The 27,859-nt window shown below is 47.1% G+C and overlaps 1 protein-coding gene across 1 annotated transcript in view; it reads left to right on the top strand.

Moving 5' to 3' along the window:
* Window positions 1-27,859, top strand: part of TBC1D8B (TBC1 domain family member 8B) — a 765,078-nt gene that overhangs the window by 211,112 nt on the left and 526,107 nt on the right. Inside the window, exon 3 of the mRNA XM_085608029.1 lies at window positions 20,012-20,130. Coding sequence (XP_085464155.1) covers window positions 20,012-20,130 — 119 coding nt within the window. The remainder of the gene's footprint in view (window positions 1-20,011; window positions 20,131-27,859) is intronic.

The following is a 27,859-nucleotide window of genomic DNA, read 5'->3' as shown; positions in this document are numbered from 1 at the left end:
CGGCTTACACGTACAGTAGGTTCTCGCTATCATCAAGTGCTCCTGAAAAAAGAAATTAAACACACATTAAATGTATTTTCTTTTAGGAAGTATTTTTCTCTAGGAATTAGCACGAATTTCGGGTAACACAGAGTTTACAAAATTCTTTCTCTGTTAAATTCAGACCATTACTTTACATTTTTGGATTATCTGTAGTCTTCCTGCATAAACATACAGATCTAAATGTTTGCACCAGGTGTTACCCAGACATTCAAACTCGCTGTAAGCCCTATTCATCGACAATTTTTTGCCCCATTTGTTTTATGTGTTCATTGTTTTTATTGCACATTTCGAAGGGCGCATTTGTATGTTCCCGTGTATCTTAGGCTGTAAATACCTCGAAATATATGTGTAAAGCTGTCCCTGCGGCTGTAAAATGGCTGTCAAACAGCCTCTGGCTTTGAGAGCTAGCAGTCTATTATTAGCCAGTTTGATTTGATTAGACAAAGCCACCTGGCTGGGTGAAGTGACGGGTGTGTCGTTACAGACATGCATTCTGCACCTTATGATATGAGACTCCTGCTTCTGGGTCGCAACGGAGATCGTGGTTCAGAAACAGATAATCCCGGATGAGGCAGTGTAATGCATGTATGCGGTTACCAGCGAGCGAGTGATCCTATTAGAGCCAGCCTTCTAGAAACTAATTGGTCCTTATGTCCTCCAAAACTTATGTTTCAGATTGCCAATCCTTGTTACATCACATGCTTCATTTTTGAACTCTCTAGTGTAGAGGAAGAGTTCTCTTTAACTAGCACTGCCTCGCTTGCAATGACCAACAATTGGCATTCTAGAATGTTCATTTGTTTGATAGTGTCAGGTCGGGTTTTAAGATCTTTTGTGACCTCATTTAGTGGATGACCCCTTCAAATTTGAAGTTTGCTTAAAAACACTGCTATAGAGTTGGTGACCAGACCCAGCAAAGTAAGGTTCTTTCATTATGTGAAGTAAGTGAGGTACAGTGCTTGGCACCCTAGCTGCTACAGCTAATTTCACCCAATCCAGCCAATAGTTAACATTGGTAAATGCGGATCCAGAAAGAAATATAACTTTCTCATAGACACCAGACTGGATCTGGAAATGTTTTTCACAGCAGTGGTTTTGTACATTGCTAGGCAGTGTTGTGTTGCTCTATGCTGGCCCCTTACCACCCTGGCAGAGTTGGAGAGGAGCTGCATATAAATGCCACACCTGTGTGCCAATGTCAGTTCATTTATTTCTGTGACTTCCAACACGGATCTGGAGCTCCACTCCCATTTTATTTCTCCCTCTTTTTAAAAATCTTTTTATTAACAAAAGCTCGAGAAATCACATTACACAGCATAAATGTCATGAGTGCATTAAGTTCCATTTGTAGAGATACATAAGCAATACATTCTCGGGCGGAGCAGGCTCCCACGTCATCCATTGTCACAATACTATGCTGCCTCCAACAGCCCTCTGTATCTTCCCCACCTTTTTCCATTTCCGGGCACACCCACCACTCTTGTACACTGTTTCCTCCGCATTTTAACACCAATCAAGATCACGTTTCCATTCCTCAATCAGAGGGGGTGCCGACACCCCCCAATGTTTGGCGATGTTACGCTTTGCCACCCCCGCTGACAGTGCTAGCCATATACTCGAATACCTGGACCAGTCTGCCTCCCCCCATATCATTAAGAGAAGTCATTTTGGTTCAAGGGGGACAGGCGTGTCCACCTCCTCCGACATAACTTCCGTAACCCTCTGCCAGAATATGCAAATTGTGGGACATTCCCACAAGATGTGTATGAAGGTTCCCTCCTCCCCGCACCCCCTGATGCACCCCGCCAATGGAACACGACCCCAGGAATAGAGATGGGTGCGAGGGTACTAGGTGCGATGCAGTATCTTGAGTTGTACCAGCCTCAATCGCACGCGCATAGCCACCCCTCTAGGACTCTGGAATGCCTCCTGCCAGTCCTCATCGTCTAGAGTCCCCAGGTCTCTAGCCCAAGCTTCCCTAAGAGAGATCAAGGAATCCGGGAGGTTGTTAATCAGTTTGCGGTATATTGTAGAGGTTAGTTCCCCTGTATGGGGTCCAACAGCAATCGATCCTCCAGTGGTGAATATTCCAGAATGTAGACCCCCAGTTGGATGTGGGCGCGTCGGGCATGTAAGAGCCTCAGGTGTGTGTAGCGCTGCGAGTCATGCATGTTGTACTCTTCCTGTAGATGTTCAAATATGCATTGAGCTTCTCCCCTCCATACATCCCCCAGGTATTCAATGCCTATTAAGCGCCAACCCCTGAATCCAGATAGCCCGGCTACCTCTCGAAGGGGATCTCCCGCCCAAAGCGGAGTTTTGGCTGTCAATCTCCCCACCCAGCTGAGCAATTTATTGGCGTCCCTCCAGCACTGGACCACAACCTTAGTGTGTTCCGGCCAGTCCTGGCCCATCCGCTGGGAATACAGAAGGGACTCGCAATTGTCCTGCGACATCGCTGCCCTATCTACTCTATATGCCGGCTCATACATTCCGACATATACCCAATCATTAATCCCGTGCATTTGGGAAGCCCAGTAATAAAACCTGACACCTGGAAGTGCAAACCCCCCATGGAAGACCCCTCTGTGCAGCTTGTGTAAGGCAATTCTCGGCGACCCCCCCAGCCCACAGCAGAGTTTGCAGTTCCTGCGCTATACGCTTAAAAAGAAGCTGTGGTACCTGATACGTAGAGTAGCCGCGGTAGCATCAACATCTTGTAGAGGGCCGCCCGCTCCGCAGGAGAGAGTGGGAGTGAACGCCAATGACTGACATTGGAGGTGAGGTACTCCAATTGGGGCCCCAGGTTTTTTGCTAGGAAGTCTTTCTGATCCCTGGTAATGAAAATCCCTATATACTTAAATCCACCCAGCACCACCGGAGCCGCGCAGCACCACGGTACCCTAGGGGGAGGGCCCGAGAGAGGGAAGATTACCGATTTTGACCAATAAATATTGTATCCTGAGTAGCTACCGAACAACTTAAAGATGTGAAGGATCCTCGCTATAGAATAATATGGCCTCGCTAGGTATAGTAAAATGTCGTCGGCATACAAAGAAATCCGTTCCTCCCAATCCTGCTGCGCCTGCAACTCCCAAATCTTGGGATCTCTTCTAACCCAGTGAGCCAGAGGCTCCAGCACCAGGGCAAACAAGAGCGTGCAACTCCGAAGCCGAAAGGATCTAGACAGAGTACCATTCACCCGCACTCGCACCGTGGGCTCCTCGTACAGAAGTCTGACCCAGCTGCAAAAAGAGGGGCCAAACCCCATCCTCTGAAGGACCATGAAGAGGTACGGCCATTCTATACTGTTGAAGGCCATGGAGGCATCAAGCAACATCAACGCAGTCTGCTGAGACACGTTCCCTTCCGTCATATGCAGAACTCCGTAGAGCCTCCGCAGGTTGTGCCTAGTGCTTCTACCCGGCATAAATCCTGACTGGTTCACATGCACCAGTTCTTGGATTACCGACAGCACCCTGTCTGCCAGCACCTTTGCCAGGACCTTCGCCTCGACATTTATGAGGGATATTGGCCAATAGGAGCTGCATTTGTCAGCTGGTTTGCCCTCCTTGTATATTACTACGATCGTGGCATCCATTTGGTCAGCCGGGAGACGCCCCCTCTCTCGCATTTCTTGCAGCATCTCTAAGAGCGGGGGGAGGATGATCAATGCCTGCTTCTTTTACATTTCTACCGGAAGCCCATTAGGTCTGGAAGCCTTCCCCGGCCGAAGCGAACTCTGAGCCTTACCCAATTCGTCTACCATTATGTCTGCTTACAGGCCATCATATTTTTCCGGGGGGGACCGTTGGCAAGTCAAAATCCCAGAGAAATTCCTCGCAATCACTCGCTGATCTCGTACTAACTAGAGCGTACACCTTTTCAAAGTGTGCCGCAAATGCCTCTGCGTTATCAGGACTAGCAGACCGAAGCAACCCCTCCGAGTCTCGGATTCCAACCACCCAGGATCTGTCCCTGTCTCGCTTTTCCAACCATGCCAGGAGTTTGAGGGCCTTATCCCCAACATCATAGAGGCGATGCTGGATCGGCAGCGCATACGCCTGTGCCTCCCTGCCCGCCAAGGCCCGCAGCTCTCGCTGTTTCAACGCCAGCTGGTGTCGCGCCTCCACAATTGTGAGCAATGCCGCCTCGCCCTCCATCTGGCTGATCTCCTGCTCTAGCTGCCTACATTGCAGGGTCTCTTCCTTCTTTTTGGCCCCTATTAACGTCTATGCCTGTCCCCGCAGCACCGCTTTGTAGGCTTCCCACAGTGTGATGGTCGATTGGACCGTCCCCCTGTTCTCTTTAAAGTAAAGCTCGGACCCCTCCCTCAGTTTGTTACTCACTGTCGGATCGCACAGTCTCCACGCATTAATCCGCAGGAAGGCCGCCCTGTCAATTAATGGGCCTTTGAGAGTAGCACAGACTGGGGCGTGATCCGATATCCCCCTCGCCATATGCTGGGCCATAGAGAAGTCACCTACTTTGTCTGTGTGCGTGAACAGATGATCAATCCTAGAGACAGAACCATGCCTTGCCAAGTAGAAAGTATATTGTCTCAGTGTAGGGTTGTGTGCCTGCGCAGTGCCCTCGCGAAGTCTGTTAGGCCCCGTTCCCCCATTGTACTCGATTGAGAGCCTGACCTATCCATTTCCGGGTTCATTACTGCGTTGGTGTCGCCTCCGAGAAGCAGAGTGCCCATGGGGAGGTCTGTAATAAGTGAACAGAGCTGAGGGAGTATCACGATTGGAGCCCCGGCGGTACATAGCAGGACCCAAATATCAATACGCGCCCCTCCCACTTACCCGCAGCCACGGCATAACACCCCACCTTGTCTGACCAAGTGCCTGTGATCACTAGGGGTAGCGCTCTGCGCACCAGAATAACCACTCCCCGCGCTCCGGATGTGAACCCAGAGTGCACAACCATCGTGTACCCAAAGCGGTCCGGGGCTTTACAGCTGTTGCCCCTCAAGTGCGATTCCTGAATGAGAACTACGTCTGGGGAGTGCCTCTTCAAGTACTGCATCACCAGTGTGCGCTTGATCTGATCTCCACTCCCATTTATGTTTGTTTTCCGATAGCTTCTTAATGATCTCACAATGTGCTAGTGAACAATAATACCACCGAAAAAGACGGGTTTCAAGTCATGCTGTGACTGCGGGAATCCGATGTCAGTCATAGACCCTCACCAGGTGTGTTTAGGCTTGGGACACGACTAAGTATTGTGAGAAAAGCTCCCTCATGCACCCTAAGGCGATCCAAGATTGGGAAGCGAAGTTGTATGTCGTTGTCGGAGCCTTCACGTAGGTCCAGTCACACTCTGAGCTGCAGGCCGAGTCACACTCTGAGCTGCAGGCCCACACTCTGTCACATTGCTTCTCCCTCTACCATTCAACTTTGCCATCAAAGTCCTCCAGTAAATCCAAGTCTAAACACAAACATAAGTAATCGAGGTGGAGCTCAATCCCATCCCACTACTGTGACTCCAAAGAGATGGCATGAGAACATCACACTGTCAGTCGCACTCCTTTGAGGTCTCCAGTTTGGAACCAATTCCTCAGTCAACCCCAAAGCAGAATGAGGCCTTTGAAGAAGCCATGCTGCAAATTGTCAGTGCACTTTCGGCTTGCTCCGGTGTGCCTTTGGGCTCCATGGAACCATAGGGACTTTCAGTCGCTTTACTGCCAATGGGTCCCGTCCTGATGCAGTCTATCCCATTGGACCCATTACTGGGCTCGTACCGATGCCGCAACAGACTACTTCAGTCCAATTTCCAGCCCAGGCTGGTTCCTGTCACCCAGGCGCTGGTACCAAAGTCAGAAGTGCTTGAGGATGATCCGGTGCAGACACCAGTGTCGGACCCCTTACTGACTTTAGCTTTAGTCTCACCAATGTAACACTATGGAATAAAATAGCACTGCCGGTTTTCAATCAGCCTGACTCTAATAAGTGCCTCAACTAGGTCACAACTACTACCAAAGGATCCATTATCTTCTTGGTTCTGACTCTGACACTACGGCAGAGCTCAGGACACCCCAAGCTGTTGATCGTGATTAGGATGGCTTGCTTTCCCCTCGTTATACTGATGCCTTGTATATTGATTTACACAATGCAGTGGGCTCGATCTCTCTCCTGAGATGGCACTTGACTTGCACTATGGCCACTTGTGGAAGAGAGTGTCTTATTTGCAGTGCTGGTTTGAAGGTAGGCCTGGGTGGTGTTTTCTGCTCTCCGCGGAGCTCGTGGAGTGTAGAAAACTCTGCTTCGTGGTGTGCAGCGGAGTTTTTTCTACACTCGCGAACGGTAAGTTTGCGAGCGCGAGCTGCTGCTCGGGTAGAATTTCTACCCGAGCGGCAGGAATACCAGCACAAACTGCAGTTCGCACTGCACTCCGCCACTCGCGGAACTTCGCAGAGGTTTTTTGTAACTTCGCGGAGTTCCACATAGCAAAACTCCGCGAACTAGGCCCAGGCCTATTTGAAGGTCAGCTGCGACTCTAAAATTCCTGCTACTTTCTATCAAGACCAAAACAAATGTTCAGACTAAAATTCTGCAGCATGGGCCAGCGACCTCTGAGCTTTTAACGATGCCGTCACAGATACTGTGGCTGCTATGTCAAAACCATGTTCTTGTCCACCTGTTAATAGGCAGATGGCCAGACTGCACAAACCAATGTCAGATGATACAGTTTTCCTCTCCAAGCACCCCACCCCAAAGAGGCTTATTGCAGAGGCCTCGACTAGTAATGTGAATCTAAGCTCCTTTCCAACCACTACTCCAGATAGAGAATCTACAAGAATTGATGCTTCACTGAACCACATGTCTCCTTCTACCAGTCTAGTACTGTAGTTCATAAATGCAGTTTGTCTTCTGGGTTTCTATGCACATGCCCTCTTGGACATGGCCAGCGAGATCTTGCTGGCTTCTTGGAAGATCTTAGGGACTCTTTGGCCCAGATGATACATGATAAACAGCATGCTGCCAAATATGCTATTTGCTTAGGTCTAGAAACTACTGATTACTGAAGTTGGGTGGTCAGTACAAGTGTTGTCATTTATAGATATGTAGGGATGTGATCCACAGGATTGTCTGGTGACCTACAGTCCTCTTAAGTGGTCATGCCCTTTGCTTGGTACCACCTCTTTGTTGAGAAGGCAGACTCAACGTTGAAACACTTTTTTGTTTTAATTTTCAAAAACCTTTATTGGAGGTAAGAAGTATTGACCACAGCATGGTGCCTACATCCCTGAACGGGCCGGCAACGCAAAGTAATGTTCAGCAAAGCACTATAGGCTGGGGAAGGATACACAGCAAGCCGCCTACAACCACAGCGGGCCGGCCGCGTCAGTTGGGACAAGTTGAGTTAGTAGCATCATAAGGTCATAAGCATATTGGTCCAAAGAACAAACAAGAAAACAACAGTACCATTTAAGCATATTTGCAGGTGGAAGATGCCCGTGTATGCTGACATATGCCAACCGTTGATTGAAGGAGTGATCTCACCCTTTACACTGTCGCCCCTTTGGGCATTATACCCTGGCCTGAGTGAGATCCCTCATGCATCAGTTCACATCCCTGGTGTGTGCCCCATCCTCATTAATGCAAGGGTCAGCGGCTGAGTGTGTCGCGGTGGTGTGTTCCAAAAAAAACATTTGGAGGGGGGCCCATATATCACGTGGGTGGGAGGAAAGTGGTAGGAGTTCTGCATAAATATGTAATTGCTCTTGACAGTAGATAAGATCTTGCAGCCAGTCTTTGAATTTGGGTGCCCTCCCTCTTCCCCACCTGCAAGCGATCCGCCTTTTGGCGAGAAGAAGCACCAGGGACACGTACCTCTGTACCTTGGCGGCCAGTGTCTCAGTGTAGCCTAGAAGTGTGGTTAGGAGGTTATCGGGAATATGTAGCCCAGACATATGGTCAAGCTCTGCTAGCACCTACGACCAGTAACTGCGAATGGGCGGGCAGTCCCAGGCAACGTGCCTAAAGTCTGCTCCTTGACTCCCGCAGCGACCGCACCGGTCATTGTCGTGGAGGTGTAGACAATGCAAGCGTGCAGGCGTGTAGTAAAGACGGTGAATGTATTTGTAATGAATGATGCGCAATCTGCTGCTGGCGGAGATGCTTCCAGTTTGTCGGCAGCAGAAGGACCATTGGTCCTCAGTGAGGGTGGAGCCCTCCTCCTTGGCTCGGGGGGGCCGTATGTACGGTCTCTCTGAACGGTGCAATATAGTAGTGACACAACGTGTGTAGGGGTAGTTTGCTGCAGAAGGGCATGTAGGGTAGACATGATGGGGGCCTCCCTTGGGAAGCAGGGTGTGAGGGCCTTCACATCCTGCCGCAGTCTGACATCGAAAAACTGTTCTAGTGGGGTAGGAGATGTGGAGCCGAAGAAGTCCTCACTGGTGCAAAAAGTTCCTCTAATATAGAGTTTCCCCCAGGTCTGGAAAGACAGTTTCCGAAAGAGCCGATGGCAGCCTCCCTCGTGTGTGACCGGAAGATCATGTCTTCCGAGGAGGGGCAGGAGGAGAGAGTATAGCAGGGAACATTGCAGCAATCGACCTAGGTTGCGCCACGCGCTGGTGGTGCATTGTACAGTGGTGGTGGCGAAGCGCCGTGGGACGGCAGGGGTGCTCAGGTAGGCAGTGCACGGGGTTGGCACCATATATCCGTCCTCTATCTGAAGATGGGGCATGTAAGAGGGGATGTATCCAGTATGATGCAAAGTGAGCCTGAGCGCAACTGAAGTATAACTCCAGATCCGGTACTTCGAATCCTCCGGCATCAAAGGGTCATGTGAGAGTGTCCCAGAGCAGCCTGGCTTGTTTCCCACCCCAAATGAGGTGTATGAGTTTTGTTTTTGCAGCTTTTAAAAAATGTCGGCTGGGGGCGTAGGGGATATTAATGAAGAGGTAGAGCAATTTGGATAGGACCACCATTTTTATCAGGGCAACTCTTCCAGCCAGGAAGAGGGGTAGCGTGATCCATTTGGTAATTTTTTCAGTTATTAGATCAAGTGTACGTCCATAGTTGGCCTTCATCAGCTCCTCACGATTGCGAGTGATGACTATGCCAAGGTATGTGAGTGTATCGTCGCACCATGTAAGTGGATAGTCAGGCTCAAAACGCATAGTGGCATCAGTGAGGGGATAGATCTGGGACTTTCCCCAATTGATATTGACCCCAGAGAGGCGACCAAATAGAAGAGGTAACCTGAGAATAAGGTTGAGACTTTCGTCCGGGTTTCATAGATAACGGGTGAGGTCATCAGCGTATAAGGAGATTAGTAATTGTGTCTCTGGATAGATGAGAGCATGATCACGGAAGTGTTGCCGGACTTTAGCAGCCAGAGGTTCAATAGCCAGAGCAAAGAGAAGGGGCGAAAGAGGGCACCCCTGTCGAGTGCCTCTGGCTATTGTGAAGGGGGAGGATCGAGCGCCATTGACGATCACGGTGGCCCGCAGGACAGTGTACAACAGATTTATCCAGGCCAAAAAAGGGCCGGGTAACCCATACGGTGCAGAACAAAAGCAAGATAGTCCCATTCCAGCGAATCGAACGCCTTAGTGGCATCAAGAAAGATGGCCGCAGCGTTCATATCAGGGTCGATATCGTGGAGGACCGCAAACCGGGTGCGCAGGTTATGAGATGTGCCTCTGCTTGGTTCAAACCCCGACTGGTCGGGAAGGACCAGAACGGGCATAAGGGGACTGATGTGATTTGCGATCAGTTTAGCTAGGATCTTCGCTTCGACGTTAATGAGGGAGAGGGGCCTGTGCGAGTCGCACTGCGAAGCTAGCCTACCCGGTTTTGGCAAGGAGATGATGAGCGCTTCTTGAACTGTTTGGGGTAGTATGCCCGTCTCACGGGCCTCTTCGAAGACATATCGTAACACAGGGATGGGTAAGTGGCGGTATAATTTGTAGAATTCGGCCAGGAGGCCATCAGGTCCCGGGGCCTTGCCGGATTGTAGTTGCATTATAGCGGATATGATCTCCTTGTCCTCATGATGCGCAAGGAGGAATTCTCTTTGGTTGTCTCCCAGCCGGGCTATGGCAGTATCTTCGAAGAAAGGGGTGAAGTCTATGGGCTAAGTTCTGTGTGTCTTGTACAAGGTTTTGTAACAACGTTTGAAAACATCTACAATATCTGTGGTGTTTCTGTGTAGTTGGCCTTCCTGGTCAACGATTTCGAGGACAATATTGGAGAAGCTTGGGGGGGGAATCAAGGATGCTAGCGCTTTCCCCGGCCTTTTACCTTCTCCATAACGACGCACTTGGTGGTATTTCCCCCTGAATTTACATTACCCTTCGGCCATCTCCTGGTAGTCCGTGAGCATGTCTCTCAAATGCGCTTTCAGTTCAGAAGTGGGTGTAGCCTGTATCTGCAATTCTGTTTGCTTAAGCTCCAATTCTAAATTTCGAAGTGTGGAACGGATATCCTTCAAGACACCCCCACTTTTGACAATACAAATACCACTTATGGTGATCTTCAAGGTCTCCCAGACCGTCGAATATTATGAGACTGAGTTGTCATTGCGGGAAAAAAAAATTCTGGTATTTCCTGCTCTAGTTCGGTCTTGAATACTGGATCTAATAGGGTCTGTGGGGCCAGGAGATATAGGATGATTCTTCATGAGGCGGCGTGAGCGTGATGAGGACAGGTGAGTGATCGGAGTATGTGCGCGGGAGGTGAGAAGCGTGTGACAGCCAGGGTGTTAACACTTTAGTGAGGAGCCATCCGTCTATGCACAACCAGGAGGAATGAGCAGTAGAGGAGCAGGAACCCTACCGAACTTGCGGCTGAAGGGCTCGCCAGGCGTCAATTAAATCATGGTCCCCAATAATGCGGTTGAGGGTGTAGTGTGCGTTGGAGTAGTGATGGGGTTGTGACCGGTCTATTGTCAGATCCAAGGTGACATTAAAATCTCCCCCCACATCAAATGTGTGGAACTGATGTAGAGTATCTTGCCCCAAAGGATGAAAAAATTCTGGGTCATCAGTGTTAGGCCCATAGCAGGAGTCGAGAGTTCTAGATTGGGCAGACAGTCTACCCCTTGCGTAAGACCCGATGGGGGTGTAGGGAAGCGTGCGTTTCACTAGGATAACCGTGCCCCGGGCATAGGAGGAGTATGATGAGAAGCATCTACAGGTCGCCCATGTGGTGGGTGTGGTGGAGGCAAGGTGCGTTTCCTGAAACCTAGCACAGTGGACATTGTGCGATCTAGATAAGAAAGGATATGTCGGGGTTTACGGGGATCACCCAGGCCACATACATTCCATGTCAGGAAATTATATTTGGGTGGAGTAGGTCGGGTCTCCATGACAGTTGTGTAGATTGATAATGGAGGAAAGCGGGTGCTGTCAAAGCTGGTTAGTCAGCCAGGGCATACATGTGTTGATCAGTGCAATAAAAAGTGGCACAAAACATTCCCCATTCCCTCTCCCCACCCACAGCTGCAGCCCAACCCTGCTGTGACGTACCCCCCTCCCCCTTCCCCAAAGTCCCCATGTACCACACTCCCAACAGGGGAGAATGGGACCAACATGTTAAACATTTCAAACCAAGTCAGTTTAGGGTTCACTTGAGTGGGTAGTAGAAAGAGGGCAGCCAATAAACCCTCGCTTCAGCAAGGGTGCTCGTGGGGTATTAGAGGTAGTCTTCACCAGTCCAGAGCGATTGTAGAAACGGGCAGCGGAAGTTGTGTCGCAGTTTACCGCAGGTTGCGCGGACTTCCAGTTAGTAAAAGAAAGGGGGGGCCCTCCGCCGTGTAAGTTACCACGTGGAGATGAGTATTGAAGCCTTGGCTCAGGCTATGGTTGTCATACCACATCCAACGTGCCGCCATCATCCTGGGATCGGTTGGAGGGGGAGGAATGGTCCGCTGCCATTTTAGGTAGAGTTTTTAGGAAGTCATAAACGTGCTGAGGGTTTGTTAAGAAGTGCTGTTTCCCATGGTGAGGGACCTTGAGGCACGCAAGGAAGAGCATGGCGTATTGGATGTTCATTTGTTGGAGTTTTTTCGTTACTGGGAGGAATTTTCTGCACCCCTCCTGAACAGCCAGTGTAAAGTCCGGGTAGATTGAGACTTCTGTGCCTTCAAAGAGTACCTTCTTGTGTTCCCTGGCAAGTCGCAGGGCAGCATCCCAATCCCGATAGTTAAGTAGCCTCGCAATAATAGGGCGAGGAGGGGCGCCAGGCACGGGAGGTCAGTGAGCGATGCGCTGTTTCTATTATGAACACCGATGAGAACGCCTCCCTGCCAAATGCGGCGATGAGCATACGTTCTACATAGTCCTCCATTTTGCCAGTGGTGGTGGATTCCGGTACTCCCAGGTTTCGTAGATTATTGCACCTGGAACGCGATCCCAAGTCCTCATTCTTTGCGGCGATAAGTTTCAGAACTTTCTCCATAGCCAACGTTTTAGTAATGGTGGTTGCGGAGGCATCGTCTAAGTCGAAGATACGTTGTTCAGTTTCCTTGAGGCACTCTTCATGTTGATCGCTTTTGTGCGCTAGGGTGTCAATGCGCGCATTCATAGTGTACATTTTAGTTTCAATGGAGGACAGGCTGGATTGTATGGCGAGAAGGAGGGCCTTCAGGTCATCTGTGGATGTGGGTTGATCAGGGGCGGTGGATTGTTCGCCATCCATTTCGGCCTGCGAGCGCGAGGATTTCCTGACTTCTTAGGTAAGTTTGGGTTGTTTACCATCTGTGCAACCCACAGCGAGGTGTTAGCTCCACGGGGGCAGGCAGCGTCTGATCGGACTGGAGATGCGTGAGTCAGCCAGCCAAGAAGGGAGGACGTTGATTGTTGCTCGTGATGCCGCCACGTAACGCAGCGGAGCCTAGTGGCTCGACCGTGTGTAGGCCAGAAGAAACTGCGGCTTCTCAGTCCTAAGAGGCCGGACCGCGCCACTCTTCACAGGCGGCCTCGGTTGGGCGGGCCGGTGGGGAGTGTGCCCAGTGGTGGTGGCGGGGTTCCTGACAGGTGTGTTAACAGTCCTGCTGCGGGGACATCCCGCAGGTGAGAGAGTATCCAGGGGGGGGGGGGGGTCAAGGGTCCGTGCTTCTACAGGCCCCCACCACATAAATCCTCCAGCATGTAAGTTCACGCGGCAGCAGCACTCCCTCCCCCCACCCCCCACCCACCGCCTCCCAGGGGGCTGCAAGCAGATTGGACCGGGGCAGTTCCCTCCTCAGTGGAACACAACAGGCAAGCGGCGCCACCAGTTCCCCGCGGGCCCCAAGTGCGCATCTACGTAGTGCTTTAATGGGCCTATGTGCAGCAGCTCGCATGGGTGAGGAAGCTTCCACCAGGCGCTGGGTGAGATGAGACAAGGGCCGTACCAGGCAATGGCTGCAGCAGGCAGGGAGAAGGCGTAAGCAGCGGGATAGTCTTCAGACCGGCAGCGGCCTATAGTGAACACCCTATGAGAGGGGTGGTCGGCGGGCCACGCATCACCAGCGGGAAATACCAGTAGGGCGCGGGACAATAGGCGGGGGTAGTAGGACACCGCAACCGACTCACCAGGGCCACAGAGGTAGGGTGTCGCTTCTCTGGAACGGACGGGCCCTCTAACCGCAGGATGTGCACTGGGACAGCCACTCCAGTCCACTTTCAGGCCCAGGCAAGGCCGCGCCAGATTCGGGATAGAGCGCTCACTCCCGGCCGCAAGAGCAGCATCGGCATTCACCGCAATTCCCCCGCCAGCGGACCCTCAGTCTAGGATCTTCAGGGCGGGCAGGTGGTACAGCGGAAGCGCGGGTCACAGGCACCCCTCCAGTCGGTAGAATTGTGACTCTTCCGGGCTTCAGTGGGAACCGCTCTACGCAGCCGAACGAGACGGCGGCAGCGGGAACTCAGGCACACTGCAGTGGGCGGGGCAGGCTCGTCGATCAAGCTGGTGTAGCGATGTAAGCAGCGTTCTTCACCGGTCTCAGTATGCAGTAGGAGCCGGCGGATCGCACCGCAACAGATTGCTCGAGGCCGCGACCGTCGGGGCTGCCATTTTGAAGCAGCCGGGTGGAAAACAATCTGAGGCGGTTTCTGTAGCTACTGTTTGATTTTCGGCAAAATATCTGCTATGGGAGGCGGCGGATGGCTAGAGCTACCTCCCTAGTAAGTTCTCAGGCGTGCAGGGCTGGATTAGAGGAGGATGGCAGATGGATTATGTCCCAAGCAGCAGGAGCCTCACTGAAGTGCGGCCATCTTGCTTGGCCCCCTCTAGTGCCCCCCAATGTTAAAACACTTTAAAGAGAGAAGGGCTACAGTGCTTTCCTTGGGGCTGTTGACTCCTACCAAACAGTGTCTGCATCAGTTCCTAACATTTAGAGGCCGCGGTCCAGAGGGCTGACATATAGACAGAGACAGCCTTCCCAGCCAGTGAGGCAACAGACAACCCGATCCTTTTCAGAATGTGGGTCTGGAAGGCAGTGTGTGGACCAGCAAGGCCATCAGTCTTCCAGTTCCTCCTGCCCTGCTGCAACGACCAAGAAAGCATTTTAGTTACCCAACCAGTGAGGAGCAGGATTTAATGTTTCCTGACAGGTGGGTGATCTTTCACATCCACCGGTGGGTCTTATAGCCTCCCACTATTCCTCCTATTCCACAATGTATTTCGTACGAACACCTGTACATCTTCTTACAAAATGTGTGGCTGTTGCTCTCCAAGGGTGGCATAAAGATGTTGGCATCCTCTACAGTATGCTTGGGTTGTTACTCCATTTCCTCTTCTTAAACAAAGACAGTGACCTCAGGCCTATTCTGGACCATTCGCCTCTGAATGCGTTTTTGCAGAAGGACAAATTCAAAGTACTCATGCTGGCCCAGGTCCTGTTTGCTCTGGATCCTGGTAACGGAATGATGTCCTTGGATTTTCAGGATGGATTTTTTTACATACCCATCCTGCAGTCCCACAGGCATTGTCTGCAGTTCAAGGTTGAGCTAGGTGCATTTTCAGTTAACTGTGCCCTCCTTCAGTCTAGTTAGCGCGCCTCAGGTGTTCACGAAAGTGATGGTGGGGGTTGCTGCCCATCTTCAGAGGCTGGGGATGCTTCTGTTTCTGTACCTCAGTGTCTGGCTGTAGAAGGCAGGCTTGCTGTAGCTGGTTTTGGTCCACGATGGCGGAATCCTTGCAGATCTCAAAAAATAAGCTAATGGCCCAGCTGATTCGTTTTCAGAGGCTTCTAAGTATTCTGTTGAAAATGGAACCATTTAAGATCAGGGCTTTTCTTCTGCGGCAACAGGTCCATGACATTTGGGCTACGATCCCGATGTTTCTGGATTTGTTCTGGTTCATGGTGAAAGCAGCTCTGAGGCTTCTTGGCCTTGTGCATTCTCCATCAATTATGCCAGGTGGCACATCCATGTTCTTCATTTGAACTCCAATGGAAACTCCGCATCAGGTAACTTTGCCAACACCCTCTAACGCCTCAGAGGAGATGGCTTGAGATTATCAAAGGTGGCTGCTTAAACACAAAACATCCGGAAGCAGGCCTTTCTGCCTTACCCAGACAGAGCTGATGTTGGTGACTTACATGTCACTTCTGGGCTGGTAAGGTCACCTGGGAGAGGTGGCGATCAGAGGACTCTAGTCTCCGGCGGTGGGGTAGCTCCACATCAGTCTGCTGGAGCTGTGGACCATTTGTCTGGCTTGAAAAGCCTTCCTGCCATCCATCAAGGGGACACTGGTGCAGGTTCTCATGGGCAACACCAATGCCAAGTGGTTTTGTAACAAGCATGGCAGAGTTGGATTCTTGGTCCTCTGCCAGGAGGCTTTACATCTATGGAGATTGATAAAGCACCATAGCATCTTCCTGGTTGCAGACCCCTTGGCAGGGTCTTTGAATGCAAGATCAGGGGGCGTCTGGCAGATCAAAAGTGGCATTTTCATCCAGAGGTGACTCTGGGCCTCTTCCTATAGTCCCTTTAGGTCCCTCTAGCCAGCATCATCCACTCTCATGACATCAATGTCCTCTCCTATACCAACAACACACAAATCATTCTCTCCACAAGTTCAGTGCCTGCATTAGTGAAGACCAACTGTCTAAAATTAAGCACCGACAATTCTGAAATCATGATCTTCGGGAAGGGCACATCACCGCGGGACTCCACCTGAGTGGGACGCCAGCTGAACTTGGTCCTACACCCTACACACACCACCCACGCCAAGAATATCTGGATCATCTTCGACAGCAAACTCAATATTACTGCCCAAGTCAATGCTTTCACTGCCTCATGCTTCCATAACCTGAAGATACTGAGGCAGATTTTCAAATGGGTCCCAGTCATCACCCGGAAGACCATCACGCATGCCCTGGTCACAAGCAACCTGGACTATGGGAACACCCTCTATGCTGGTATCAACAAAAAACTCACCATAAGGCTGCAGACCATTCAGAACTCTACAGCTAGAATTCCCGTCAACCTCCCATGCCTCACTCACATAACAAAACTCCAGAAGGAGCTTCACTGGCTCTCAGTTTACAAAAGAGCACAATTCAAACTCCTCACCCACACTTTGAAGGCACTATATAACACTGGCCCAGCATACTTCAACAGTCGCAACTGCTTTCACAAACCTTCCCGACACCTCCACTTATCTGGACTCCTAATTGCACACATCCCACCCATACAGAAAACCAGATCCAGCTGTTAAGCTTTCTCATGAATTGTGGAATGACCTGTCGCTACACATAAAAGCCTCATCCACAATTCTTGAATTCCGCAAGATGCAGAAAACCCGGCTTTTCTAATAGTCCCACTAGTACTTAGGTGTGGTTAGACTCGCACTTGTTCAGAGCCAGGATACTCTCATGGGTGCTAGTGCGCTCTACACATCTGCATAACATAACATACAGTGGGGAGATCACTGGTCAGTTTTTTTGCCACTGTTGAGAATGCACAGTATTTAAAAGATTATGCGTTGGATTTTCTGCAATAACACTCATTAGGAGATGCATCCTGGATGAAATGGAACACTGACCTTCCCGCCTCAGCCTCTCTTTGCCCCCAAGTTCAGAAGAAGAACGATCGGGCCCAGCCATCCTAGTTTCTCTGAATTTGGCCAGGAGAGTGTGGAACTTGCAAATACTGGACATGAGCATCTGTCCTCTGATCAAGTTGTCTATTCGTGAAGACTCCCTGTCTCAGCAATCAAACAGGGTCCTCCACTTGAATCTACACATTCTACACCTGCAAATGTGGAGATTAAGTAATTGCTTTTGACTGAATTTGATTTGCCGCCTGAAGCAGTGGATGTTATCTGTGCCGGGCGCAAGAACACATTTGTTACTGGGCGTGGTGTTCACAAGATTCGCACCTTGCAGGCACAGCTGCTGGGTATCCTATTTGTTTTGTCTTAAGCACAGCAAGGTCTTGCATTGAGGACTATTAAAGGTTATTTGGTGGCCCTTTCGGCCTTTTTACGTATACTGGACATAGGATTTGAACAAGTGACTCTGGCTGGTCCCTGCAGTCTATTGTTTTTGTTTATAAGGTCATCCTTCGCTGTCTCGCTCTAAGGGAATTATATCCTTGGTGGATAAGTAATGCTCATTGCAAGTGTTGAACCCAGTGCTGTTGGATCTAAAGTAGCCTCTCCACTCCAGCTCCGTGTGAAACCAGGCGTTGTCACCTTTGCCCCCAAAATACCCAAAACATCTGCAGAAGGTTTGATGGTTCTTCCTATTAGGCGCAAAAGCCATGAATTAACTCGCCAAGCATATTACTCCCTTTAATTCCTTCCTTGGAAAACTAGTGGAGAACTCTACCCCATTGTGAACCTCCTAGCAGGTGAGGATAAAATACCTCTCTGGGCTTATCTAAAATGTGATTCACATTGACTCAGGTCAGTGGGTGAAGGTGACTCGCCCATACAAGCCAAAGTTTGGAAGAGACTTCTATGAAGGTTGAATAAAAGAGGTTGACTTTTCCAGAGCTAAAACGGAACTAGTGAAGTCGTGTATGCTCGCATTGGGGGGGGGGGGGGGGGGGGGAAGGGGGGGAGTCGAGGGGTCATGACACACATCTATGTGCCGAGCACAGTGATGAGCATGGCTCTGAATTAACCATTTTTGAAGCAGTTTCTAACCCACTGCCAGTTGGCGGGACGTTCATGTGTTGATGATAAGAAAGACCCTATGAACTAGAAGTAACCGAGTCGCTATCAAAATGACTTCACTGTTTTTAGCGAATACCAACTTTAAATTTCTGTTAATTTAAAAATTCTGCAATGATTCGTATGATATGATATATACAACAGACTAATAACAGTATTGTGGTTTAAGAAGGCCGTTATAGCCTTAAGTACAGGGTATCTGACTTAATCCTATTGTCTTCTGCAAAGGGGTTTTCTTCACAGATTAGTTCTGCCTAAATTAATGTAGTCAATTTCTTAAACACTGTAAAAATGCTAAATGCAAAGCAAATTTCGTATCTCTTCTGAAGTTTTTTTAAATGTTATTTTTCACACGTACTGGCCTCAGGCAGAAATGTAACACTACTTTTAGTTCATATTCTTAAAACAGAGCGCAGAAAACAAATGATCAATAACTGAGCAAAAAGAACGTCTAACCAGCTCGAACCACACCGAAAACAACTGGCAAGCTGCAAGAAACGAACCCCTTGTTCCTTGCTCTGTTTTGCTTCCACCTAGCTATAGTAACATCACTGGGTTGAGGTCTGGAAAATTGCGGTATAATTTTGTATGTTTGTAGATGTACAGTGAATACACACCTATAATGCTTATGCTTGAACCCATATTATGTATTGTGCAAACTCCACTCGACCTTTTCTTTTGCTAGAAGGAAAATAAAAGGTAATTTCAAGCTCTAGTCCAATCTTTGTTTCTACAAATACTGAGCAAATCCTAGAACATCATGTGTTGGAGTCCAAGCCAAGCATACAAAAGCCCAACTAAAAATCAGGGAAGAGATGCCTAAGTCTTACCAAGGCCTCCTAGGCAACCACTGTTTTGCCATGCCAGAGGCACTCGGGAGAAGCCTGTAAACCTGGTCCCTGTCCGATATCATGGGATCGTGAAGACCTAAACGGGTGTTCTCGTTCCCAGCAGTAAATGGCATGTTGGAAGAACATATTGGCAAGTTTTCATTCACCAATCCTCCGGTCATTTTAACAAACTAGTTTTTATCGTCACTGAGGAATATAGCTTGAATCCATGGGAGAGAGCCCGATGGATTTCTGCAGCACCTCTGAGGAAAGACCACTTCTGCTTTTGGTGGATGGCGCAGGTTGGTGTTCCTAAACTGGAAACGATGCAAGTCATGCATGGGTTTCTCCAAAGGTAAAGACTGACCTCTGCTTCAGGCAGAGTATTCCAGGCAAGCCTTAGTATTTACCTCTGCTTGATCACACCCGGTGGGTGTCATGCATGGGAGAACTAAATCATTTTGTGTACAAGAGAAGATCGTTCTTGTCTGTGTGTACTCTCTCTGGAACATTAGCCATTGGCATTCCGATAACTTGTCAACGAGTATGCCTCTTCTACACTGTACTATTTGTACCTTAAACTGTTCCCAATTGAAATGAAGCATGTACTGTAATCTCCATTGCCTTTTAGCATTCTTCTATTGGAGGAGTAGGCGAGGGATATGTAATTCACTTCTAAATAAAGAACGCTTATCTTTATCTAAATCCGAATATATCCCAATAAACTGCTCAGGGACAAGGGGGCGAGGAGGGAGAAGAGTACTGCCTTAGTAAGGAATCGGGAAGAAAGGAACTTCTTAATTGATCGGAAAGATCTTTAAGTTCAGAATCTGCAGCAGCCTTGACATGTTCATCTCCCCATTAGCCTGGTGCGGTTACGGCGCAAACAACCTTGAGATCAGCTAGTACGGTACATGTGTGTGTATGTTTCATATCTTTACATGAGCCTATAAAACGTGAGTAACATTGCTAGTCTGTATTCAGGGATTCGGATATTAATTTGTTTTTAAACAGGAGTCACCAGAGAGGAGATATTCAAACACTGGGAATGGTTGGAACAAAATGTCATGAAGACCTTGTCAGTGTTCGATTCAAGCGAAGATATCACCAGCTTTGTACAAGGAAAAATCAGAGTAAGAATTTTATTACAACTACATTGATGCAAAAGTAATGTGCGTAAGAAATAATATTACTGATGACCCCTTTGGATGCACTTTAAAGGTTTACCATTGTTGGAAAGCCTTTTATTGCTCTGCTGCAGAGAATTTGCCGAACACTATGGCAGCAGGTGACATTTTTATTAATCTGCAAAGACCACAGGATTCAATAATAGAAAGACAATTGATAGAAATTTACGAAACCATTTTTATATTTTCTATGTGGGGACATGTTTGCTAATTATAAATCAGTGGACTGGAAAGATATGTCAAAGGTAAATCAGTCTGCCTGTTTAGAAACATTCACAAGGAGTATTGTCGAGGTCAACTCTCTAAGGGCTAGATGTACAAACATTAGGAATCCCATTTCCCAATTGCGATTCTATCCGAATCGTAATTAGGAAATCAGTATTCCTAATGAATGAAACTCACTGAGTTTTATCTACGGATTCCTTGTGGGTTCCAAATCGATCTACCTCATCATTGAATATTAATGAGGAAGGTCGCAGTTTGCGACCCATTAGGAATCGCAGCCATCACAGGGATGGTGGCCTGCTGAGGTCAACAGATCACCATGTCAGTGAATGCTTTTTAATAAAGCAATTTTTTTTTTAAAAATGCAGCCTGTGTTCCTTAAAGGAAATGGGATGTGTTTAAAAATAAAACAATGAAACTTTGTAGTCTCGTTTTTAGGAGCAGGCAGTGGTCCTTTCGATCCTCTGGCTGCTCTTAAAAAATATTATTTACATTCTCAAAGGGTCCCTTGGTGACCCCTTCTCCTTTGTGGATGGGTTACTACCAGTTTTAAATTGGTGGTGAAGCATTACTGTTTTGTAACCAGAATTTAGTCTCATAACAGTAATACATATCATACCGATTCAGTATTTGGAAGGGACGCCCTAAGCACACCCCTTCCAAATACGAATCGCAAATGCAAAATCCGATTCGGTAACAGTTTACCGAATCGTACTTTGTTCATTTGAAAAAATGTTTGCAACTGGAAAAATGCTTTGTACATCTGGCCCTAACTTTGTTGGCGTTCCTCCTTTGGCACATATGCTACAGTATGTAAACAACAAACAATTTATACAGCACACTCTTTCATTACAGAGTAAGTATGAGCTTGTTGTTAGTCGTTTGCATTGGGGAGTGTCTAGGATGCCATGCTTAATTGCCTTTCAGGCAATACAGTTGCTTCTCGACCACAGCTTCTATTTCTTACTGCAAATACCTGACAATTGTCCAATACCAAATTCGAAGATGTCATGAATGAGGAGGTTATCTGGTAACACATTCTCGTTTGCCCTTCATTATTTCCTAATACTTTCTTTTCAGTGATGCCTGAAATTGTGTTTACATTAATAATTGCACTGGATATTTTAGCGAATTATACTTCTAATAAGAGAATTTGCATGAGCTTTTTTTGTCTGTGCCAGTTCTGACAGACAGCTAAATGCTTTCTCTTCAGTGCTCTGTTCTCACAGTAACTGTATCCCTGTCAAAAATGACAGCAGTCGTCTTTATTGTTCATTAACCATCTTTGTTATTGTTTCACTAACGTTTATAAATATGTCTGCACAACTTCTATATTTGTGACAAATGGTTGTTAGATCTATATTCCCCCTGGAAGATTATTGCTATTTAGTTATTGTAAGCTCTACCATCTGCACTTACTACATTACTGTGCCACAGTGAGAACCAAAATGGTTCTTCTTCAACAAATATATTATTAAAAAAATATTAACTGAATTGCTTGAAACTTGGTCCTCAATTGTTAATCTGTATTGATCACAAACATTGTTATAGGAATGATATAGCATTATTTAATTTCAAATTGTAATGGTTAACCATATCCTTTGGCTACTGATAATTTTCAAGCTGACTATTCTCAAAACAGTGTCATAACATTCATGAGGTTTTGTTGCTTGTAGATTAAGTACTCTGAATATACTATACTTGCAATGAGTTAAATCATTATGCCTTTTAGATGTCAACTTTTTTGGTATCCTTATTGCAAGGGTTTCGTTGTGATATAATATAGCATGAATTAAACCGTATACTATCACTATATAATCACTACCAAGCCACCTGTGATGTTTTTAAACTGGTGGCGTGCGTACATTTTTGTTGCAGATAAGGAGGGTTTTATTATTAGTGCTTAGGTACTACTAGAACTCTACAAAGTGCTAATTTGCAGACAACTACTCTTATATACCCATTTTGAGATGTTAATAGTATCTAAAGGATAATTCAGCTCTTGCAGCAAAGACAATTCAGTATGTCTCAAAAAAAGCTGCTTCATCTGCACAAGACAATGTACAACGTCTCATGTTTTCTCACAATGAGTTTTCTGCTCCATTTACAAACGTTCCTACCTGTAGTGGAGATAAACCTAAATAAGTCAAAAGTGATCCTGTATGACATTTTGATATTTTTGTCCTGGATAAAATACTGAATGAAATAAGGGTTCTGCAGAACTTTATGGAAACCACTAACAATACTACCCATTGATGATAGAAAGCTGGTTAGTAAATTCTAGATGTTGAATGGATAATTAGTGATGTTCAGCTTGTATCTCGCTAAGTTATTAAGTTACAAAAAGTTGCATTACTCAAATAATAAGTAGAGCATTTTGAAAACCGAAAGGGACATAAGGCTATTAGGGCTTGATCCACAAATGTAACTTACACTATTGAGCAACTTATACTTTTGAGTAAGTTTACTACTTTTTGGCCATTCACGAAATCGGAGTGTAAATTTACTCCAAAAGTGTGACTTACATGTTTCTACCAAAGTGAAGGGCTTAGGGGCTATTTGCGAACTGCAGGTGCTATTCAGAAAGGCACCTTGCAGTTCTGAGTAATTTACACTTCTGAACAGATTTACAGTAGACCACAAAAGGGGCCTTTTCTGAGTTGCTTTAATATTAATGCCACATTTGATGCAAATAGAAAAAGTAGTTTATCTTGACAATGTGAGCATAGAATTTGAAATAGAAAATATTACCTTTATGGCCCCATTCATATTGCCTACCCTTGATGGATCCACAAGAAATTTGGCGTAAACAATAAAACTGAGGTTACTAATTGTCTACTAAATTTTGTGCAGGTGCCTCAAACCAGGGCAAGTTATTAGATTATGAAAGCTTATTTGGCTCCCCATTTAACTTAGCCCTGCTTGGTGAATCTGCATAAAACTTGATTTACTAAAACTAGGCAGGGTCAACAAATGTATTAAGGTACCTAGAAATGGCAGCTTAACTATACACTTGAACTTGTGATTTATTTTCAAAAAGGCATTTTTTTTGAATCAACATTTTTATGAGTCCGAGTTTGAGCAACAAAAATGTGATTTAAAAATTGTGATTTTAGTTGTTTGAAATATATGCACATTTAGTTTTAACTCAACAGACCCCTTCTTTTTTTGTGTTTTTACTTAACAGATTTCCACAAAACCAAAAAAGAATCACAAGTTGGTTTAATGTGTTTCATCTCATCTAAATATGGTGCAAATCCGTCAACCTTCTTTTTCACTTCTTGCTACAGACTTTTATGGCATGACACGGAGGCTAACATTATGCAAACCTCCTCTATTGCCCAGCTCACAGCAGCAACAATTGAAGAGAATATGGAACTTCAAGAAACATTCTAACATAGTATAAAGTCCCCCTACTCGCAGCTATCTACCTTTGTTACTGGTGCTCACAAGATAAGTACAGGTCTTTTTCATACAGCCTTTTTACCCTGCTCCTGCTAATTACCCCACCCATCCCCATATATACCTACTAACTTAATGAATGCTTTCTAACTAAGATATTCTTCTCCTCTGTTATACTGGGGAATATAAGGTGGTTGGTGTTGCATGTAAGGTAGGGTGCTCGGAGCGATATTTTCCTAATGACCTCTAGTCAGGCCAGATGTCCCCCCTCCTCCGCACCAAACACACTTTCTACATCCCCCCTTAGCTCTTTGAGGTAGAGAATCTACGCTATTTTTTCCCCCTTAGGACGCCGCCCCACCCATTTCTCAGCATCCTTTAAACGCCTCCATGAAGCCAACCGGCTCCCTGGCAAGCCATGAACTAAGCAACAGTACCGCGCTGGTCATAAAACCACTACGTGGCCCAGGAACAAGCATGTTCAATCTTGCGAGCCAACCTTGACTAGACAGGCTCGCTTCGTGAAATCCGCTTGCCTCCACATCCCTCCTGCCTTCCCAAGAGCAACCTTAACTTGGCGGGGAGCTGCGCTGAATGCGTACAATCCGGAAACTCTCTGGCTCTCCCCGCGATCACACCTAGGCGTGTCCCGCCGCAAAGCTAATAATTAAAAAAAAAAATTTAAAAAGGGAAAAAGGAGAAACTAAGGAGGGACTACAACCAATAATTAGAGGAAAGGCAGTGGGCAAGTGACTACGCACGTCAAATACGTGCTGCACACAGATGAGTTAGTTACCTTTTGACACTGAACAGCAGATCCTTTGCGAACACCAATCAAACCTCCCAGACTTGACAAACAAGGATGTTCCCTCATTTTTCACTACCTTTTTAACCCACTATAACCATGTCTACAACTCCCTCTGAGAGTAATATAGAGGAGAGACTTTAACTCCAGGTAAATAATGCCCTGGACAGGGTACTAGTGTCCCTAGACGACACTATTAATAAAAAAGTGGAGATCATCACTAAGAAGAGATGGCCTAGCGCCCACCAACCTGTAGGTTTGGAAAAGGCATCGGAAGGGGCAGCTAAGGCCCCAAAGAAAAGACCAGCAGGCGGGAAGCCACAGAAAGGGACAAAGAAAAGATGGGTGAGAGAAGATATGCTTAAAAATTTGGTGTGGATATCTCTATATTTAGGGCACACTCCCTTAGAGGTGCTTCAGCCTCCAAGGCTTTCATCATGGAAGGAGGCCTTCAAAAGATTCTCAGGGCAGCAGACCAGTCGAATGAAAGTATGTTTAAGAACTATTACTTTAGACCAATCAAAAACGCGATTGATAATGTACTAAATGCACTTTAAACTTGCATAATGTTACCTTCTGTGTCGTGCCATAAAATTTTGATTTTCCACAGCCTGATGGGCAGAAAATCTGGGTTTTAATAAAGACACGGAGGCTAAGATTATCCCTCCTCATACAATTGTAACCCACCCAGATGGTACTAAAGATATTACGTAAACCTATTTTTTTCTCATTCAGAATGAGAATTTTAATGTACTGGGATTCACTGTTGGGAAACTGTTATGGACTGGAGTTTAAACCTTTTTCGTTGAAGTTATCTTGTTCGCAGGACCACAAAGAAGGAAGATGGCTGCACATAGGGGGACTTTATACTATGTTAGAATGTTTCTTGAAGTTCCATATTCTCATCAATTGTTGCTGCTGTGAGCTGGGCAATAAAGCAGATTTGCATAATCTTAGCCTCTTTGTCTTTAATAAAATCCCAATAGTCTGCCCACCAGGCTGTGAAAAATCTAAATTCTTTCTGTCGGAATTAAAATGGAAAATTCTCACTTAGAAGCACACGTAAAACTTTTTCTCCCTTGAGGGATCTTTATGTAGTTTTGCAATTTTGAGCTGCTGAATTTAAGTCATGCTTTCTGAAACTTTCAAAATCTCTGTTCCTGTCAAGAGATCTGCTAACCATAACCATGTGGTAACATTGCAAAATCTAAAATAAATATTACAGATCCGGTATTTCCCATAGCAAAAGCAGTCTTTGCCTCCTCCCTTAATCAGTCTGCATAAAAGTTTGCAAAAATGAACTACATAAAACTTAAATCTGATAGAGACTTTTAGCCCCAGATTCCTTGCTTTAAAGTATTTCCCAGAAGGCAGACTGGATCCTGATACTTTCTAGCAGTACCTCTGCACGCCAGTAGGTGGGGTCGATCAGTTCTGTTTCGTGGTCCGCACCAGATGTGACGTATGAGGTGTCAGTTTTGGCAGCACCCCAGTCTGTTGCCATCAGTTATTTTCTTTCTGTGCATCAGCACAGATCTAGAGAGAGCTACCTCAGTGCATTTTTTGGATATTTTGTCCAACTTTTCGAGCTTTGCTCCCAGTGTGCATAAGGATGTTCCCTAAAAAGCGCTCCCTGAAGTTCTTGGTCACCAAACTTTGCAAGTCCCGGTCACGCGGAAGGGCTCGGGCCCATTTGCGGAGCCATTCCCTATGCTCCTCATTGCATTCGAAGTCGTCATCGGGTAAGTTACACAAGAAGTCAAAGTGCTCTTTGACTTCATTATGCTGATCCAAGTATTCCGATGAGGTGCGGAAATGACTCCATAGGTCTAGGCCCACTCCCACTCGTTGAGTCTGGGTCTGCATCGCACCTAAACGAATTTGGATTCGCCCTCGGAAACAATTGACCCCTTTGGATCGGTTTCTGGATCAGCTCAGATCATGACACTGAAATCTTCCCTTGAGCTCGTTCCAGTCATCGACCCCACCATTATAAGCAACTCCTATAGTTAGCTGGATCAGGGCGGCCCATGTAGGCTCCGGTGCCAGCCAGCACACAACCTTCTGAGCTGGAGACAGGACCTACTTTCTTCGATAGGCCTTGTGGAGAGTATGACTGGGGAGGATCTGAGAATCCTTATGGTTATTCCAATCCCTTAGTCTGTGGATAACTGGTACGAGGAACTGGCGGATACCAGTTGTTTGGACATTTCCCCAGACACTTGATTAGTCTCTCCTCCTTGTGTGGCTTCAGAGGAAGGGGCCTAATTTGCCGGGAGACATTGTTTACCGCGAAAATGTTTCTCTGCAGGGAAGTACAACGCGGTTGTTACAACGAATGCGTTGTAAAGACTCATGTCATTACTCCGCAAGTCGGAACAATGACTTGCGGAGGGGTCAGAAGGTGTTGGATTTAAAATCCAACACCTTCTCTACTGTTGCACATACCAGAGTTTGAATAGTAAATTATACTATTCCAACATCCAGCGCCCCCCCTCCGCAAGTCGTTGTTATGACTTGCGGGGAAATGGTATGCGTGGTTACAACGAGGTCGTTATAACAGCCACGTTGTAATTCCCTGCTGGGAAAAAGCATGCATTAAAAAGCGGTATAGTCTCATTTGCCATGGTGGCTGAGGTACTGTACCTTACGTTGCCCTCATTGGCAGTCAAACCAAACATTTTGACAGAGGTGCTTGAAGTGGGAGTTACCCCCATAGAACCTCTCCTCCCTTTTGACAAAACCCTCACAGAATTACTGCTCGGGCATAGGCCAGCCCTGCACAGGGATTCCTATACAAAGGACGATTGCCAGTCACCATCGCCCCGCTTGCGGGGGGTTCAGCTTTCCTCACCCATTACCCCACCCTGGAGAGTCTGGTTGTCTAGGCTGCCACAGCTAAAGTCAACCCTGGCGCATTCCCTATCACACCACAGGATAGAGAATTGAAGAAGTTGGACACCCTCTTGAATAGGATATTCTCTTTTGCCAGCTTTACACTGCGGTCAGTGAACACCATGAGCCTGTTGTGTCGGTATTCCCATATAGTCTGGAATTCAGTTGTGCAAATGCAGCTCATAGTCTAGGAGGGGGCTCGAGCCATCCCCACCCAGGCTACCACCAATGGCATGGCTAAAGCAAAGTTCACCACACACTGTGAATTGGATACGGCCGATTCACTAGGGAGAGCGATTACTTCATCAGTTGCACTCTGTTGCCGCATGCCTGGCTGAGGTTTATTGT

This window comes from Triturus cristatus, chromosome 5_2, assembly GCF_964204655.1.
Source record: "Triturus cristatus chromosome 5_2, aTriCri1.1, whole genome shotgun sequence".
NCBI classification, from domain to species: domain Eukaryota; kingdom Metazoa; phylum Chordata; class Amphibia; order Caudata; family Salamandridae; genus Triturus; species Triturus cristatus.
This window is presented reverse-complemented; position numbering and strand designations above follow the sequence as displayed.